We start from the raw sequence: 20902 nt of genomic DNA on the forward strand, positions 1-20902 counted from the left end.
TTTTCTGAGGTTTTGAAGAACCACACCTATCCTCCACCAGCAGACCTCAGGACTCTTCATAAAGGGGCAGCTCAGGATCCATCAGCGTGAAGTCCAGAAGTTTTGATAACTGCTCTTACCACCCGACTTTGGTCAATATCTATAGATAATAAAGAGTGGAACTTTTTATTACATGCCCAAAGCTGCTGCAGCCATCATGAGATGACAGCAACCCATGGCTGAAGCTGTCACAAAGAGGGCAACACACCCACTAACCTAAGATGGGCGTAGGTGCATACCATTTCCCTGAGTGGCTGCTTCCCTAGAAGGGAAAAGTAACAGAAAATCTTGAGTATCTTCTTAAGAATTCTTAAGCCAGTTACAATAACTGCTGGATTACAGCAAATCAGATGCGTCAGGTATATATCACAGACAAAAACACAAGTGGAATAATTCAGCCAAACTCAGTGACTTACAGTGTTTTTGGCTGGAAGAAGGCAGGAACAAGTTTTGGTCCTATCAAGGTTCATCCACAGCTGATTATTGATAACAATGCCCAAGCACCATTATTTGAAGGAACATTTAGGACTGAATTGAGGTCTGGAGTTTTCAGTGTGCCCTAGAAATACAGTACCTCAGGAGCAGAAACCTACTTTAGTAGAGAATTAACGCCTGTGAATACCACTTCTGTAATACCAAGTATCCGAGAGAGAGAGAGAAGTGTAAAATCAGAAATCCAGGCATCTTCTTCTTAGATACAAATTGGTGCTGCGCACCTCACCAAACCCAAGCTTCCAAGTCTGTTACTAACAAGGGCTTCCCAAGACCCAGAATGTTCTTCCCACAGCAGGCTGGACCAGAAGCAGAAAAATTTCTGTCAGGGCCTCACAGTGACTATTTTAGGCTTTGTGGACATTCAGTTGGTGGCTGTCTTGACCACTCAGCCCTGTCACTGTGGTGAGAAAACAGCTATAAATAATGTATGCCTTCCTTGAGCAGGACTGTGTTCCAATAAAGCATGTGGATACTGAAATTTTCATTTCTTATCATTTTTGTAAGTCACAAAATATTATTTCTCTTTGAATTCCCCCCCCACCATTTAAAAGTATAAAACCCACTGGTATGAGCAGTACAAAACAGATAGTGGGCTTGATGTGCCCGTGGGTCATGGTCTGCCAACCTCTTGTAAATTTTGTGACAGCAGGCCCATGATGGTCTAGTTCAGCATTGTTTCGCTCATTCAAGGTCTTATACAGTATCTGTCACATAGTAAATACTCAAAATAAATACTAGCTGAAATGAACTAATGGCCATCATTACTGACCAACCTCACTGCCTACGAGAAAAACATTTCATGTAATTGAATTCAACAATACAAGATATCCTTCCAAAACGTGAAATTCTTACTAACACACAAGCAGTATTAGCACATCCTGACCACTATAAACCACTGTGTTAACTTGTGCTGTGCTCACCGTTTCACTGTCACCTGAATATGGCTGAGGGCCTCTAACAACCAGAGGCTTGCCTGACGTGAGGTACCTGTGGGCAGGCTGACTCCTGCGCCTCCACCCAGGACATGTCCTAACAAGTGTGTCCACGGACTCTGCTACCACAGTCTCTGGAGCTCACTGGAGAAACACTACTCTGCATGTAAATTACCTCCAGTGTTTGAGGAATTAAGATGTTCCAAGCTCTCCTTTAGAACCATCCGTAATAAATGAATCACAATGGCTTTTAACCGCACATAAATTGCCTCTACAGTATTCTCTGTAACCACCTGTAATGCTGGAATATAAAAGAATCAAAGAACTTATAAGAAATCCACTATTTAAGACTAACAGTAGAGCTGGTCTGGTGGGAGTGGCCCCAAGCCCTGCCATTTCTTCTCTGTACCACTGTGCGCAGCAGCCCATCAGACACAATCATTTTCTGGGACAGTTTTCTAAAAACACACGTATGTTCAATTTTGTTCACCTCCAGCACCAACACACAGAAACTAACTCTCCACTATAAGGACAGAAGAGTGGAACCCACACCTACCACCAGCATCAGGAGAAGAACTTGGCTAAACACCTGCGCATTCAGAGTGCATGATCCCCTACAGCTTCCTCCTACGTCTCCCACGGCCAGGCAAGCAACCATCATTGCACTTGAGTTTCTGGCAATAGTTTTTGTGTTTTTCTTTTTTAAACTTAAGTTAAAGGAACTTACATTAGGTTTAAGAACCTCCCCTCGGCTGTCACCAATCTGCTTTCTTGTTCACAGGTAAAAGCTGAATGTGGAGGATCATTTAAACCACAAAGACGGTCTTGAGGTGGATTCTCGGAGTGTGCCATCAAACATGACTCTGCTCTCAGGTACTCTGCTTCGTGAGAAGTTGTTCCTATAGAATCACTAATGCACAGGTTTCCAGACTTGTTCACAAAGATTTACAGAACAGCACTGAATGCTACTTCAGTTGTGTCTATATTTATTAATTTTTACAAAATCAGCTCTTTGCTCTCTGAAGTTGGGAGGTTTTGGCTAGACTCACATGATATAATCAGCTTTATATCACCCAGTTTAGGGTGATTTATCAGCTATTAAAGTACAGTCTCAAATTAATTCTACAAGCCATACAACTGACCGTACTGTGAACATGTAGTATTCCTATATACACTACATCCACACAAACATTTCGAGAACACTAGATCTATCGAGACAGCTGCTGTTATTTCTACTGTGTCTGGAGTTTCATCGTTCAGGATTAAGTGTACTTTTGGGGGTAACTTTCAGCTCTTCTGCACTATGTTACAGGGATTTAGGAAGACGAAAGGGACGTTCAAGAAAAGTTTACAGAACACAGGCTGTGTCTACTTGTTCCTTCCCTCCTCTGTCAACACTGGTCTATAAAGAACAAGATTCAAAGGCACAGGGAGGATGGATTCCTCACTGTAGTAAGCCTCTCCTGCCTCTTCTGAGAACAACTCACACAACTTTGTTTCAGAATCACAGAATGCCTATCACACAGTCTCTGCTCAATGAAGCTGACAAGCAGCCAACAATACTACTATCTGCCCACCCCTTACTCCTTCCCCTCCTGCTTCAATACCTGCAGAGACAATAAAAGGAAATTGTGTGCACTTTGTACATATTTTCAGTACATCAATGTTGCAAACACTAAACAAGCCTTCTATTTATCTAGATTAAGTTGTAACCATCTTGATGTAGGAACCAGTCCAAGCAATTACCTCTTTAGTCCCTTATAGCTAAAAAAAAAAAGACAAAATTCAACTAACGTTCTAAAAAAGCCACTAAAATGATACATCACCAAGACAAAATGCACCCCAAACATTTTATACTCACATCCAACCCTTTCTGACTATGTAACTTGTTAATTTAGCCTGACAAGGCAATGTAGGAAGTACATGGGTTTTTCCTTTCTTGCTTGGTCCAGGTAGTTTCATAAAGAGATTATACAACAATACATGAGGATTTTATAATTTTATATCCTAGATCCAATTTTTAAATTCCTTTACTTTTTCCTCTAGTAAGCCTAGACTGAATAGCAAAACTGCCTTATAAAGTAATTGGTTCAGACACAGACCTTTTAAAAAATTAATTTTCTACTTTTGTTGAGTATAGAAATACAATCCAATTGTCTTCAAAAAATGTAAAAAAAAAAACTGATTAATGTTCATTTGTAACTTTCAATACTATGTTGGTCTACAACATAAATTTTTTTTTAAAAATGTTTTTCCTATTTTATCTAAACATGAAATCTCCACTCCAGAATTGATAATATGTATCTTAAAGGCAAAGGTACTTTCTTTCAGGGTGAAAATATTAATAAATTTCCCACATTAAGAAAGGAAGACTAATCAGAAAGCAAGAACAGTTAACAGTTTTGTAGTAGATACATAAAGCATATGTGTTTCAAAATATTTTCTTTTAACGTTCTGTCCTGTTTCATTTTGAATTCATTAAATGAGAATTCTCCTTAATTTTAAAAAACTATACTGCTTACATACCCAAAAGAATGAAAAATTAACTCAGAAGTAAAGTTTTATCTCCAGTTTCAAGAAACAGCTTTCATCATGAGTCTCAGTGCAAATGACTCAAATATAACTTATCCAGAGCTAAGTTAACATTGACCAGTCAGTATGTACCCATGGTGATGTCCTAACAGCAACTTACTCTTGGTTTAGTTTTAGTAAACCAGTTAAATTCCTTCATTTTCAGTAGCTGTCTAATGAGTATACTATACCTCATGTGAAAAAAAAATACAGTACCTGGGGCTTAACATCAACTTTAAGTTAACTTTAAATGCTCCCTGTAGACTTCTTTCTGTATATCTATTAAGTTTCCTGTAAAACAGACATATTCTTTCTCAAATTTAAAGAGAAGCTGCAGCAGTAGGTAGACTGCAGGGATCATTTCTACTAGTCCCTCCCTTCTTTGCATCTTCTTAGGTGTCGAGGAGTCAGGGATCAGAAAACCAGGAGCTGCAAACCTGGGAGAGCTTCTCAGACTAGATGTAGAACCAAAGTATTCTTAAATAAGTAAAATTTTCCCATATGCATTCATTTTCTTCTCTACATTTTCTAGTGTTTCTGTATTTTGTTAGCAGGCTAAGTTAATTCTCCATACTCTTTGTATATTAACACAAATCTTAAAATTTGTGACCTTAAACAGGGGAAAATACCATGTGAAACACTTGTAGGCAGATGAATATTTTATAAAAGTTTTTAAAGATATACTGGAATAATATATCCCTTATCCAATGCCCCGAATGACACTTTTTCTTTTGTGACTTAGGTTGATCTTTTCATAGATAGGTCACAATAAGTGTGTCATAAAAGGGATGAAAAATGAACCAAAGATATTAAGGGAATAAACAGTAATACAATATTTTTATGCTATAATGAGACAATTAAAAAGGCCTAAGATATGGGTAAGAGATTAAGAGGTACAAACTATAATGCATAAAGTAAACAAGCTACAAGGGTATATAGTACAACACAGGAAATATAGCCAATGTTTATAATAACTAAATGAAATATAACCTCTAGAAATTATGCATCACTATGATGCACACCTAAAATCTACAATACTGTCCATTGACTATACCTCAATAATAAAAAGATATACCAACTTAAAAAAAAAAAAAAAAACAAAAAACTTTGGATGAATTTCACTGGAGCAGCATAGAGGACCAAACATGGAAAAGGAAGAGAGATGCTCACCGCAGCCCACCCCTCTAGTAGGGAGACAAGATGCTCACCATGGCCACCCTCTCTGGTGCTTCCCACGTGCTCACAGTTCAGAGCTCTACACTCTGCTCCCTAGTGACAGATTTTAGTCCAAACATAAATTTTCATTTATTTGAATTTGAAAGGAGCAGTAGCATGAATCTGCAACTCCCCAAAGTTATAAAGAAATTCATTTATATAAGGAACACTAACATATTAAAAGAGGATGTAGGAAACAGGGGCCTATCTTCAAAATACTATTGTATCAGGATCATTAACCTGGAAAGTGCCAACTATTTTGCTGTTCTTTCCCCCTGCATTTCATATTCTGATTTTTAGAAACAACCAGCCTCAGAGCAAACACAGCACTATTAACTATTACAGCCATCAGTCTGTGCGCTGCACATCACGGAACACACACTGTAACTCGCACAGCATGATGCAGGGCTTGCCCATGACCTGCTATGGAACGGAGGGCAGCAAGGCAGAAGCTGCTCTACAGCCTTCCTCTAGAACTCTTTCAAGGCAGAACTGCGTCATCACGGGGAGAACAAATGCCAGGCCACTCATGTCTCTCTTGCAGTAGTTACTACAGGCATTTAGATTTGCATTTATAACACTGCATTGCCTAGTACAGGAAGCAGTCATAAGTCAAACTGCCAAACTGAAAACCAGTGCCTGGGTCTCCATACCACATTCAAGCACTCACCCAATAGACATGTCAGTGGCTCCTACTGGACAGCACAGGGAGAACATTCCATGCCCACAGAAAGATCTACCAGTAACTATGATCTAAAAAGCAACATGGTGCCAATCTAGGGAGTGGTTTTAGGTTTCCTGTAAGAAGTCATCTCGCCATGTATTAAAAAACCCAAGAGGATATCATTCAAAAAGTATGATGTTTACCAGTAAGGCTGGACACCAGCAAGTGTGCAGTGCATGTGCACACACACAAAACATACACGTGTATATATGTGCACACACACAACTCAGACATTCACACACACACAGGCACGTTCACCCGCAGACATGTACTGTATATATGTATGCTTACAGGCACACACACACCGGCCTGCCTTCTGCAACTACAGCATCGAGGCGCAAATGGCTACAACTTTGAAGCTGTGCAAATGAGAATGAAGGGACATTAAAGTGAAATATCCCTCTGGAGCCTGTCAAATTGGTAGCAAAAAGCTGGAAAATATTTTCAGTGTTGGTATAAATGGGTTTGATCTTCTGACAAACAACTTGGTAATTTTTATCACAAAAAGAAATGTGCCTATCTTAAAAAATTCTGTTTCACTGAATTTAACTTGTAAAGGCAATCAAACAGACCTGCATAGACATGTATAACTTAATTCTTTTTTTAGAAAAGTAAAATTGACTACATTTTGTTTTAAAGATACAACCTTTAAGCAAATAACATTTTTAAAACAATTTTCATTTAAAAGTTAATGATTTCTCTTTTTTTCCTGAAAATAATGAAGTTCAATATTATTTAAAATTCAAATACATCTAACAAAATATAAACTTCACTTTCACACAGAAATAACGATGAGAAGAGTGCTCTTCCAGATGGAATGGGCCATGACTTTGGAATGGAGGTGCTGGAGTTCCCACCATCCCTCTGCCCCAGACAGGTGAGTTTCAGTCAGTGTTGCTGGTCAGACAGCACACGAGACAGCGCGCCAGACAGCACATGGACACAACGCATGTGCATCAGTGGAAACCTTTCACATCGCAGAAAAAAGGCGTCTGGGTCATTGCTGAGTAGAAGCAAGCCAGCTGCCATCAGCAGTGTACCTAGTCCATGGGTCTACCCAGTTACACAGATGGAGTGTGCACTCACAGAGGTCTGTGAGCACATTCACAAGGATGGAGTGTGCACACACATGGGTCTGTGAGCACTTCCACACAGATAAGAGTGTGCACACACATACAGGTATGTGAGCACTCACTCAAATGGAGTGTGCATACACACAGATAGGTCTGTGAGCACTTTTACACAAATAGAGTGTGCATATATACACAGGTCTGTGAGCACACTCACCTGTGATGTGGTAGCATTGCTGTGATTGTTTTTCTTCTTTATCTTCCTATAACTTTGAATTTTTTAAAACTTTTTAGAAAGGAATTTAAAATTTTTTCCAATTAATAGGAATTCTTGATATCAAGAGTGTGAAACTGGATATAACTTGAATTTTTTCAAAGCAAAATGCTAACCTGATATTCAAAGCTACATTACAGTAACAATCTATTGTATTTGTAAAGTAATAGTATAACTGTTGTTTAGAAAGGCAGATATTTCAAAGAAATATCCTCAGGGTTCTGAGATTCTTGAGATTATTATGAAATTGAAAAAACTATTTTAAACTGAGAAAAATACCCATCATTGCCTTCTTAAAATATTTTGGAATTTGTCAGATATATGAGATAAAGTTGTTCAACAAGCTGAAGTGAATCTGCTAACACAGCTGATAGCTGGGTGAGAAATAACCTATTCAATGCTATAAGTGTCAGAGGTTACATAAAACAAAAGTCTTCTGACCAGTATAAAGTATTAGAAATATTTTTATCTTCAAATTTAGATAGCAGTGATTGGCTTCCATCTACTACTTTTACCTGTACTGAAATTTGGTCCGTATTTTATCTTAAAAATTCCTCACTAGTAAATCTAATTACTATATATTCTTTCTAGACATTAATTAAAAATGAAAATAGAGATCATTAGGCTGACATGGAACCATAATTTTTAAGTTTCAGTCTATAGCCTTAGTTCTTTTAGTTCAAGAATATTTAAATCTGGTCTGTCACTCTCAAGTTAATTATTAAAAAACAGCTTTACTTGAAGTCTTGACACATTGTTTAAACAAATATATCAACCTATTACCAATCAAAAAAGACATTTAAAATTGCATTAGAGGGAGAGGGAGGAAAAAAAATTGCATTAGAATCTCAAGTATTATTATCCCTTTTTTCAGGAAAGAAACTGTTAGTACTTCTCTTTTTCCTGAACATAACAATTTAAAAAATAGAACAGATCTAACATAGAAATAACTATTTCTCTGGAATTTTTAAAGCTCAAGCTAAACTCACCAACCCCAACCCAAACACAGGCTTTTTGAGTATAAGGAAAGAGCCCCTCGGTCTGTGAAAGGAATCTGAATTCCAGTGCTTTACTGACTCATAGCATCATTTCAGTAAGCATAATTACACCACAATGTGAGAATATCTAGGCTGATAAAGACGAAAAGAAACCCAAAGGAAAGAACACAAAGGCAGGATAGGATTGACTAAATTCCCCTTCAGCTATCATGTTTCTGTGAGCCAGCAACCCACTGAAGCTTAAAGTTTTTCATCTTATCAGTAAACAGTAGAGCAAACATATTTAGAAAGTGGAATCTGACAACTTGATAGTGAATTCTGACAGAAAAAGCATCACACATTTTCTTCAAGTTTCTTTAAACTTCAACTCAATGTAAGGAATATAAAACACCTACCATAAAGTTTAATCCATCCTCAAAAATCCCAGTGTTTCTATTTAAATTCTTTACTATGAGATAGGAGCTAAATATTAGTTATTACAAAGCTACAGCTGTAAAGACTCAGGAGTGTCCAGAACTGTACCTCCTATGTCCCTGAGCCCCTATTATTTGACCAGTGACTTCACCTCTTTTATATTTTTACTACCTTAATACTTTTGTTCTTCAGATGTAAATAATTCTTTATATCCTCTAGTGTAAACTGTTAGTGAAAACCAGGGTATTATTTGCTTGTAAAACACAAATCCATGAGAGTAAATTGTGGGACATTAGTGCAGCTCCATACTGATTTATTGTAGCCTTCAAATTCTTGCAGGCCTCTAGAGAAGGTCCACACCCTGAGGCTTGATACTGATCTGTTCAGACCTAGAGGTTTATCACTAATTATCTAGCATTTAGGCATTTGATTACATGTCATCATAACACATGTATTTAAAATGTTATACCAATAGTCTTCTGTCTGCCTACTGAACAAGTACAGTAGGGCTGCTAAGAAACATACTTAGGTAACACAAAGCCACAGTCACTAAAAGAAGACTAGAAGGGACACTGTATGTTGCTCATCATGCTGGCAAATGAACTAGATGATTTCTGGCTGGTATCAAAGAGGAGATAAAGACATAACTTTTTTGAAGAAGAAGTGACTATTAAAGTTACACAAGTATTATAAAACATGTTCACAAACAGAACCCATGAGTAATCTCGGCAATTTGCATGATTCCAAGTAAGTATATTAACAATAGTTAGTACAAAACAATAGAAGTTCCAATCAAATAATTCCTGACTGATCACCATCAAGGTCATACATCACGTGGTATTTAGGCATTGCGATCACTCACACACACACCACATTGGCAGCCAACAAGCACAATCATGTACACTTTTCAACGGGGAAATAATATGAATGAAAATAATCATGGGAAGTACCTATTTTACCTACCAGACTATTTCATTTTGGAGAATTCTTGATACACAACTGTCCCATCCCTCCACCCTCCAAAGAAAAGAAATAAACCCATGACATGACAAAAAAATAAAGGCAACATTACATGGATATAAAATGGAAAGTAGATACAGAACTTTTCCAACAATGTGCCTTTTGCTACCTGTGTTTTCTGAGCAGCCAAAAGGACTGATTGAACAGACCTTAGTATGGGAACAGTGGTTCTTGATTCCCAAAGTCTGTCCATTAAAGGAGTCACATAATTCAGAGGGAATTGTAAAAAGAAGAGAGTATATTTTTACATGATTAAAACTTTCTAAAATCCATACCCTGAGTATGTGTTCTGTGATATTCATTTATGAGTATTCTATTTTCATTAACCATCATTTCAGTAGATAACCCCCACCCTCCAGTACTTTATCCATTAACCTGGCAAGACCACCTGGGATATCTTTGTGCAGCTATTATCAATGAATTCCAACCCTCTGACCAGCACATTAAAGCTCATAGGTACTCACCCTGCAAACTGGGCACTGCCAGTGACTACTGCTGTCTCTAAGCCTGTACTCATCAGACAAACACTTGGAATGATACACACGAAAACACAGGTCACATATCAACACCTCTCCAGGCAAATGGCATTCAAAACAATACCAGTCATGATTTTCTGTTTCCCAGTCCTACAAAAAATACAAAATAATTTCGTATGACATTTTGTCAATATCCGCAATGACTAAGAACAAAATTGAAACTAAAGTCCATCAGAAGTTAGGCATTATAAACAATTTTAAACATTTACTGTGTTAAAACAAGAGGGAAAAAATACCTAGAAATTTGCTTCTTTTAATTTTCAATTCTCTCCTAAACATATTTATATTCAGAAATATCTTAAGGTGATCTGATAACAAAACCAGTCCAAAATGAATTAAGCCCAAAGCCAATCCAACTTCTAACATTATCTTTCAGTTTTTATAGAATCTATGGGATAATTTCTTCAGTAAATGGAATACCCCAAAGCAACATCTATAACTTAGTATTTCAAATAAACAAACCTCTGTTTTGTCCTGATTTTCTTTAAAGAAATATACTAAGTACTTAGCATACTTTGGAAACGGAGAGAATAGTAATAAATGGTGATGCTCACTATTCTTATCTTCTCATCCATGGTATTGGATGCTTTATTGAAAATAATCATTAATCAGAATGTCCATGTTCTGATAGGTTGTCAAATTTTCAGGGTCTGTTGAATTTGGAAAAATAAATTGAAAATGTGAAACTAAAGGTTTAATCACATTCTCCAAAGGACATTACCACCAAAAAAAAAAAAAAAAAAAAAGGAAGCTGGCTTATTTTCTTATTGGGACTATTCCTGGAAATAAAAGACCGTAATAGGTGTTCAACATTTTCTTTGTTACACTTTTTTTTTTTCTGTACAGCCAGTACCATTTAAACACAAACAGGAGACCAGTGTAACTTCCCTTAATTTGGAATTCATTCTTCATAAATATCACTCTTAGCATATATCAAGAAACACCCCTATTAAGAGTGATGGATTAATTCTCAACCTTTTCTTGCAGATGTGGTAGTTGAATGAATAAGGGTTAAACCCACAGTTAGTATTATCAAGGCCATTTCCAATGAGGATTTTGAAATTCTAAACTTGGGCTCTGCCATCATTTTTCTTTTTATAAATCACTGTCTACACTCTGCTTCTGAGAGTGAACAGCATTCGTATCCCCCTTAGGTCAATAACTCCAGCAATAAACGGCTGTGATAGAGCACTTGCTCAGTCAGCACTGACTCTGGCACCGAGGGTTCAAATGCAGTGCTGCTCAACCATATGAGAAGGCTACGTCTCTCTCCTTCAAAATGGAACATGAGCAGCTCATGTTCTGAAATTCACACCTTCCAATCCACATTCAGAGACACGGCTAAAGTACACTAGTAAGTTCTGCAGAAAAGTAAACTCTTTTGCGTGCTTTTTAGTAAGAAATTGGCAATCTGTAGCAACCAAAGTAATAAAGAAAAAAGCACTACCATTTTTAGTTGTTTGCTGCAGATGTGTAGACTCTGCTCACTCAGTAAGGGAGGAATAATTTCAGTCAGACTATTTAAAAGACCATAAGGTACTGATTTGACATAAAAGCCTCATCTGTGCATGGTAGAAAAAAGCTCCCCCACAAAGTCTGACATAGCGGTGCCACAGTAAACTGTGGTGCTTGGCTGTACTAAAGTAACAACCTTTGGTGTATCCCTTTCACGCAGCTCATAAGGGAGCTGTGTTTTAGCTATTTCAATATTTGCACCAAAAATCATTGATAATTTAGTTTCCAATGGAGATAAGATGGCTTTTTAAAATTTACTCTTTCCAAATTTAAAACCAAATATTTCAGAATATTTTCCTCGTATAACTGTTCAGAGACATCTTAAAAGGATTTTGGTGGCTTATGTATACTCATTAACAAAAGAAACTGCCATTCTTCATCATTTGAGATTTTTTTTACACATCAATTCATCTCCCTGTGATTCTCAACATGGCAATCACTAGGTTCACTAAGAAGAGGAAGTCAGAGAACACATGCTGGTGGACCCCTCTGGCCTCCTCCTGACACCGCCTGCCTTCACCTAACCCTGCCTTCTCCCATCCACCCATGAAACAAGGATGAAAATGGATCTTTCATCAATGGGGTGTTTAATTCTAGGCCTAGTTTTTCATAAAAATTATAAAAATGAAATTATAATTCAAATGAAGTAGAGAAACATTTGGATAAATGTTTATATAATGGCATCAACTAACTTTGTTTCTGATATAAAAGAGAGCATGAGCTGGGAATGAATGTGTTACTCTTTCAATCACTGCAATAGCTATTTAAATACACAGAACATGCAAAGTCAAGGTCAAAAGTGTCTACACTCTGAATCCAGGAAACATTTAAATGATATGTTTATTATAGGAAGAGTTGTATACGGTTTGTCTTTCAGTAAACAGATTTATATAGTGCTTTTGACTAATATTCAATAGTGTATGCCAAAAAACTAAGATTGCATTTTTACTGAATTTCATCAGAAGTCAGCAACTATTCAACATTCAGCCTTACCAACATAATATGTGAAATGCTACTTCAATACAAGAAAGTTTTTAAAAAAGCAAACCTATGAGCACGAAATCCAAAACTAGAAGCAATGTAAAGAGTATGGTTTAAATGAACAATTCTAGCAAGAATTAACTAAGCTGGCCTAAAGAAAGAGAAATTCAATTTTTTAAAAAAGCAGAATTAAAGTAAAATAATATAGTGCAAAATCGGTTCACCTTGGCTGGGGTTGCTGTCCTGAAGAAAGGCTGCATGCTGTAGGCCTTTCAAAATAAAAACAAAATAATCTTGGTCTCTCTCCTATAGCTTTGCTCAATATCAGGCAATATACAGAGCTAAAGGGGTTTGGTACATGGTCAAACTGTTTATTAGTTGCTATACCATAGTATTTGGCAGATGATATCAACTAGTAATCACTGTGGTAATCATTAATGAAACGACAGTAGCATGCAAACTCAAGAATCATTACTAGTTTAAGAGTAAACTTTTTTCACTAACACAAACACTGCAAAATGAACACAAAGAAAATCTATAGGAATTCATGTTCCATGAAACCTATGAAGATGACAGAAAAACATTTTACTAACAAATTCAGTGTCATTTAAATCTGTGCATGATCACAAATGTGTGTCTTATTGACCCCACACTGATTCACACTGGTTTTTTTTTTTTAAATTGGGGGTTGCTGTTATTGTTGTTCAGTTGCTAAGTTGTGTCCGACTCTTTGCAATCCCATGAACTGCAGCACACCAGGCTTCCCCTGTCCTTCACCATCTCCCTGACATCCGACAGCCAGTGAAGGTTTACATGCTCAACAAGAACTAGCAGTGGGACAACCAAGGCCCCAGGCGTGTCATCCAGCTATGTGGAGTGGCTGAAAGGCATGTCCCAGGTACTCAGGGACTGACAAAACATGGTCCACTGGAGAAGGGAATGGCAGACTACTTCAGTATTCTTGCCTTCAGAACCCCATGAACAGTATGAAAAAGCCAAAAGAAAAAACCTGCCGAGTGATGAATATAAATGTGGTCAACTAGGTACTTCACCACAGTGTGAAGTTTATACAGGTGGTCTTCAGAACTGAGTAGAAAACATTCTACCATCAAGAGGCAGCCTGCTGATTTATGGCTCTGTCACCACTTATGGCATTTGGTTAAGACTCCGGAGCTACACTAGCATAAACCTCAGCTTATGGGGCTTTTGCAAGGATCAAACAAGTTACTATGCTTAGTAACTGTTAGCTGGTGTTAAGATGATCTATTTGCTATAATGCACAAAATGGGAATTGATAAGTCACTAAATGATGTGACACTTGCAATTACCCACATGTGAATTTCTTCTTCAGGACACTAAGTGCACTAGGACTGCTAACTCTCCCAGCGTTTCTGTAAGCAAGATGGGACAAGAAGCACTGTTACTGGTCTGAGAGTTAACACTGCAGCAAGGAGCCTCAGCGAGAGGACTGTGCCTGGAGACGGCCTCCCTCACCGCGTGCAAGAGACTTAGCTTTCACACCAGTCCCCTGTTTCTACACAGTGAGCAGACAGAACCTCACATCATCAAATATGTGTTTTTGTGTGGTATTTTACACAGGAACAATCTAAAATTAATTCTATGCAAATTCTAGAATTTAGTTTAATTCTGATAATAAATTCAGTTCATCACTGAGAGTTAAGATTTTTATGGTTAAAGATTTCCAGTCATTTTAAATGTTATTTTTTAATTAGAATATTAAAACACTGCTTAGTGAAATAAAATTTAAAAAGAGGAAAACAAAAGAACTCTCACATACACACACACACAAGCTGAAAAGAGTATAACAGGACAATATGACCCAAAATATTCTATTGAGTAAAATAGAAATTCATCACCAAAGCAAGAACGTCTAAGTACATAACAGTTTGTTTTGCACATAGAACCACAGTATAACTGACTTTTAATTAATAATCACCAATACATCACTTATTACTTAATATTTAGTAAATAAAAAATTGTATCTGATGCAGCTAATGGACCTTTGGGAGAAATATGTAGTTCTGCACATAATTAGAACAAATATAATAAAATATAATTCACATTTAAAAAACTAACAGAATCCAAGGGACAAAAAAGTTTTAAAACATGACTGATTAATTTATAAGTATAATAAGAAAACACAAAGATGTAAACTTTTTTTAAAAAATTCTTACTTCGTTATGCTGTATTTATGAAGTGGGCTGTTTGCAGGCCTCTCTTAATGTTTTTTCGGGAACAAAGCAGGGGAACACATCTTGCCATGGCTGTTTAATCGTGTAATTTCTGAAGAATAAGGCATAAATCCAATCCTACCTCTTACACAAAAGATGTGAGCTTTCAGCCAAGTTTCAAGAGGTATATAAACCTCAGTGTCTTTTAGACTGGTCCTTTTGAATCATGAAAGAGAGATGAAGACAGGGGAAAAAATACCTATCTTGTCCCTCTGTAAATTAAAACTAAATCCATTTATCCCCAATATGTTCATCTTTTCAAGAAACCACAAAATTTGTGTTTTCATTAATGATGCTTCTTAAAAGGTACCAACCTTAACTCAAGACCTATGTAAAAACTAGCAAGAGGTACTGCTTATCAGAGAACAAACTAGGTTACGTGAAAACTGCTGAAGTTGAGCAGGCCTGACCAGCCGAGATGGGAGTTCATGTCTGCAGCTGCTCTCCAGTCCTTGGCAGCAAAACTGGTGGAAGAACACTAACTGAAAACCTAAGCTGTGGTTCCTAAGCCGGTATTTTGTTTTTGGACTGGCATGACCCACACAAGTAGAAAGAGTCCAGATCTGGCAGGCAAGTAAAGAGACAAGCAGTCTTGTAGCATATGTCACCTTTTCACACTCATATGCCATCCTCTATACTGGTGACCAAAATATTTAATGTCAGATTAAAAAGTGTCTGTCAAATAATAGATAGTCATAGCTTTGTGCCAGGGACCATGAATCAAGTTGGGAGTCACCAAATAAATAATATCAACAGCCCCAATATCAAAACACATATTTGATATGTTTTATCTGCACAGGATCCATAACTCAAGGTCACCTGCCCTGCTACACTTATACAGGCCTCCCTCAGAGATACTATGGGTTCAGTTTCAGATCACTGCAATAAAGAGATTATTGCAAGAAAGTCACATGAATTTTTTTGGTTCCTCATTGCATATAAAAGTTGTGTTTCCACTGTACTATAATCTATTAAGGTGCAATAACAGTACGTCTAAAAAAGGTACAGACATTAAATTATATTAAAGTTATAAAAATACTTTACTGCTAAAAACGCTAACCGTCATTGGACAACGCAGAGTTGCCACAAACCTTCAATTTGTAAAAAAAAGCACAAGCCAAAGTACAATAAGATGAGGTATGTCTGTGTTAAATTAAATACTTTTATAAGACTTTCCTATCTTTAGTGAATTAAGAAATTAAGTTGCATTTATTACAAAGGGAACTACTAAATACCAAACTCATCTTAGCTGAGCAATGGTAAAATTTTCCGCCCAAGAAATATATTTCTCAAGTTGTTAAAATAGAGGACATGAAATATCATGATGGAGTACGGGCTGAATGTAGCCATCCATGTACATTAGTTTAGAGCAAGCAGATGATGAAGCAATCTAGGCAAACGAAGTTTTTCCTTAAAAAAAAAAAAAAATGAAACAAGCCTTGAAATGAAACAAACACAAGTTTCAGTATGTATCCAGATCTACTGGCCTTTTACCAGTGTAATTTCAAAAGCTTTAAAAATGATCTCTAAAAGAGCTATTCAGATCATCTGAGTGAATAGTAATGACAGATATCTGAAAATTAAAGATGACCACAGAAAACTTACAAGAGTGTTGCCCAGGCTCGGCAAGACTGTCATTTTAAGAACTGGCTAGTACATATACTTCCACTGTTTACTGACTAATATTTAAACTAACCATTTAAAATTGAGAGGCTTCATTTTTAATAATTACACTTTTCATTCTATCTCAAATAGACATTTTAAAATATCACCATGAAGATGGTTATGTACTACTGAATTTCATCAGTTTCTCCAAACGAATTCTCACTTCAAAAGAGATACAAAATGGTGGTTAAGATCAGCATCTCAAATTGTCTAGAAATCAATTCATTCCTAGCAGAATTTCAGTACAATGGAGGTTACCGTCTTTGACTTACACAGGCTTCCTCTTAAATAAATTATATATAATTGTATCCTGAAATAGTCTTTTTAGAGTTAGGCTTTTATTACATGATAGCTGGATTTAATAAAACAATAGTATTTAAGATATGCATATTTTTCAACTGTATCAAGTTTTTGAAAATCAACATTGGAAAAAAGGTAGCAAGGCGGAATAAGAAACAAGACACAGCAGACTCTGTTCAGTGATGGTTTTGTGGCCTAAAAAACAACACTTTTGCCTACCTTCTCTCTCAACAGAGCCATGGACATGAGGACAAGGAGTCCACCCTCTTTGCTAATACACAGTATCCCAAGGGATACAACTTGTAGGACTTATCAAGAGGAACCAATTTGTCTACCTCTGAGCTATAGCTGCTATTTTTAGAGGCTATAGAATGAAGAGAAGAGGAGCTTCACTACATTTCTCAAATGACAGAACTCCCTGAGTAAAGAGTCTTTGTAACTCTGAATAAAGGTTTAAAAATGAATAGTAGATCTCAAAAAAAAAAAAAAAAAAAAAGAATAGTAGAAAAATCCTATCCCTTTCCTTACATATATAATCTACTTGACTTTTTTATAGGCCATATATATCTACTTGATTTTTTTCTTCTCTTAATAATTAGTAGAAAGTCAGTGAGATAAATAATAATGCACACCCTCCAATCTAAAACCTCAAGCTTTCAGAGGTATCATCTCACATAAAAAGTGGAGAAACTATAAAGAAGAGCCCCAGACTCAAATGCCAGCATGCAGGGCTGTCAAAGACCACAGAAAACCTTTGTGCTGATTAGAAAGTGGACCTTCCCTAAGACTGATTTCGTTAGAACAAGACACGTCACTGCCATGTGCTAGAGAACTGCTAAATAAACATGCAAGCAAGTATATCTGAGGAGAAAGTGGCAATTCCTAAGCTGTGCAACTCACACCAGCCCCCGTACACAGCAGCCTGCATGCACAGGCCACACAGTCCCTACTCACACACAGAACTGGCCACTGCAAGATGCCTGCGCTGTGCCAAGGGTGACACAGGTCAGTTGTGTGTCCTCCAGAGTATTCTCAGGGCATGAAAACTGCAACACACAAACAGCCCTGGGTAGCAAGTGGTCCACCAGCCACAACCATGAGATACACGTATAATCAGCCTCATCATTTTATAACTACATCTTAAATACAGATCCAGCATCCTAAAGGAAGATGTCATTACAAAACTTCTGTTTGCAATTACAGGTTAAAAGTAAAAAAATCATGATAAGAATCTTTGCTCACTAGTAAGAAATTTGTGTGCTTTTGCTACACAAAAGGCGTTTCTTGTTTTAAACATATTTATTCACTGGTCAAAAACTTTCTTTGAGTGCATAGTTAAATGCTTTTTATAGATAATCTCATTTAATCCTCAAATAACCAAATGAAAGCAATATTAATGTGCCCATATTACAGCTGAAGAATGAGTATCAGAGGTTAGAAACTCCCTCACACAACTAGAAACAATATCTGAGATGGGATAGAAACCTTACCTCTTTTTATTTCACTATTTCATAAACTAGGTACAATGTTTATACTCAGTTATACTTAAATCATACATGTATACTTGGTATAAAAATGCTTGTGAATAAGAATCAACCAGAATTAATAAAATCTGTATACGCTGTTTGACTTACATGTGAGATTTCATCTAGAAAAAAGAAAAGGAAGATGCTATAAAAACATATGCAGTGGGGACATGTATACATAAAACTAGAATACAGAATCTAATGTGGTTGAACATATATAACTCATTAACTGCTTGCTGAATTAAACTAAACAAAAAACTTCAACTTGAAGAGGGAAAAAAGCATATGGAAAAGCACAAATCTAAACAGGAGAAATCAATCACTTTTATGAAAAACTTGTGCATATGATCCACAAAACAAAATCTTACGGATTAAGCTGCTTTAACTACTGGCCAGTTGCTACAGACATCTCAGAAATTATCCATATAGCCTTCTGTAGTAAATCTTTATGTTTCTAAGTGGTTGTGGATTAAAAATTATATATTATCTGGATCATTTTGAGTATATGATAAGCTATCAATTATCAGTGGCCCTCCTTTAAATGTCTGCTATAGGTAGATTTATACCATTTGAGATTATTATTATTATTATAATACGTTGGCACCCAGAGTTTCTTTATTGGCAAAAACTTTAATTTTATGTAAAGGGCTTCCCTGGTGATTCACTTGGTAAAGAGACTGCCTGCAATGCAGGAGACCTGGGTTCAATCCCTGGGTCAGGAAGATCCCCTGCAGAAGGAAATGGCAACCCACTCCAGTGTATTTGCCTGGGAAATTCCACCCACGGTCAGAGGAACCTGGTGGACTACAGTCCATGGGGTCGCAAGACTTGGACACAAGTTAGCAACTAAACCACCAAGGATGGCAACTGAAGAATTATTCTAATATAAACATTTTCACTTAAGTTTTCAAGAATATTTCTAGTGCACAAATCAAATGATACCAGTGAGATTAAACATTTTTTATTCCATGTTTTCTATTTGTGAAAAACGTGAATTTTCTTTCCTGAAACTTTAAAAGCACTTATTAAATTGACAAAAACAGTGTTAAAGCTAATAGTCTACCACAGAAAACTGTGCTGTTAGTTCACTGCTCTCAGACTTGACAAGCGAGTGTCTGTGTTGGCTCAACTGCCTAGAGCCATGAAGGGAAAGACAATGTTCTGGGGAAATGAACCAATTTTAAGATACCGTGTCATTTTTATAATTCTAGATTTTAGAGAATTCATGATAAAGCACTCTCAATATATCTGATTATCAAATTTATTCATTTTAGAACTAAAAAATTAATGTTTATCCTATTTTAAATCTTTCTGTTCCAAAAACAGACTTGTCATTAAAGTATAAGAAAAGTTAAGAGCAAATAAGGAAGAAAGACAGACATATTACACATGAAACCAATCTCAAACATTTAAAAAAGGTACTTCTGTATGTGACCCCGAGTAGAGAAGTATACAACCTTTTCAGTCTGTCTGGACGGCATCAACATTATCCTCAGTGAAACTTTTTCTTCTTTTTACTAATATTTACTGAAGAAAACGTTTAAGGAATACCATTAATTGTGTGTACATTCAAAGGGCTTTCCTTTATTTTTCAGATTCAAGGCAACCCAGACAGGAGAAACAGACTCCTTGCACAGGTGAGTTTTCTCCCAAACAATCAGGAAGGAAAGGAGCCATCCTACCAACGCAGGTCCTTACTGTGAAATATTACCAAACTTCTGAAAACAAATCTCTATGGGCTATACATAAACAACGTTCCAGATTTATAAAATAAAAAACTTACAATTTCGTCGCCTGGTAACCAATATCCTTCCTGTTCGATACCAGCTTTGGAGCCTTTGCAGCCCACTGTCAGCGTCTCCACAATGAGACCATCTTTCACAGCCAAGCTCAACTGACGAGTGGTCTCCTTTGGATGCATACCGTGGACTCGAGACATGTACCTGAATACAGAGGAAAACAAATTTAAAGTCTCTTAGTACTGAAAAATGAAAATGAATAAAAGTAAGAAAATATTTTTCTTTTTTGTGGCATACTTATGAGAGCCCTACAGAGAGAAAAGAAAGTCAGTCAGGCCTGAATACTGAACTCTTTCAATTATCATAATATTTTAAACCTTAAATCTATTTTGCATATTTAGAGGGACATTTGTTCAAAATACTCCCAAATCAGCATAAATAAATCTTTTAACAGATTTTATAGTCAAACATCCCATTTAGTTCTAGCCTCTGTGGCAACTGCCGCTAACTTCCACTCTGCAGATTCTCAATCTAGAATTTTATCATCTTCAGTATTTTGGAATATAAAATACTTTTACTCAAAACTTAGGAAATGACACAAAAGAAAATACAGAAAGTACACAGCTGATTGTCAAC

General features: G+C 36.6%; 1 protein-coding gene across 9 annotated transcripts in view; it reads right to left on the reverse strand.

Annotated features, from left to right (window-relative positions):
- ZMYND11 (zinc finger MYND-type containing 11) overlaps positions 1-20902 on the reverse strand; it is a 72773-nt gene that overhangs the window by 18519 nt on the left and 33352 nt on the right. For 6 of the 9 annotated variants that reach the window (XM_020883632.2, XM_070472285.1, XM_070472284.1 and 3 more), the window contains exons 3-5: positions 20311-20470; positions 13009-13053; positions 10217-10378 (exon numbers count right to left, since the gene is read on the reverse strand). In XM_020883632.2, the coding sequence (XP_020739291.1) occupies positions 10217-10378; positions 13009-13053; positions 20311-20470 (367 nt within the window). Of the gene's footprint in view, positions 1-10216; positions 10379-10842; positions 10939-13008; positions 13054-20310; positions 20471-20902 lie in introns of those variants that run through there. The other 3 variants (XM_020883637.2, XM_070472288.1, XM_070472289.1) reach the window with 3 other exon arrangements.

This window comes from Odocoileus virginianus, chromosome 9 (genome assembly GCF_023699985.2).
Source record: "Odocoileus virginianus isolate 20LAN1187 ecotype Illinois chromosome 9, Ovbor_1.2, whole genome shotgun sequence".
Classification (NCBI taxonomy): domain Eukaryota; kingdom Metazoa; phylum Chordata; class Mammalia; order Artiodactyla; family Cervidae; genus Odocoileus; species Odocoileus virginianus.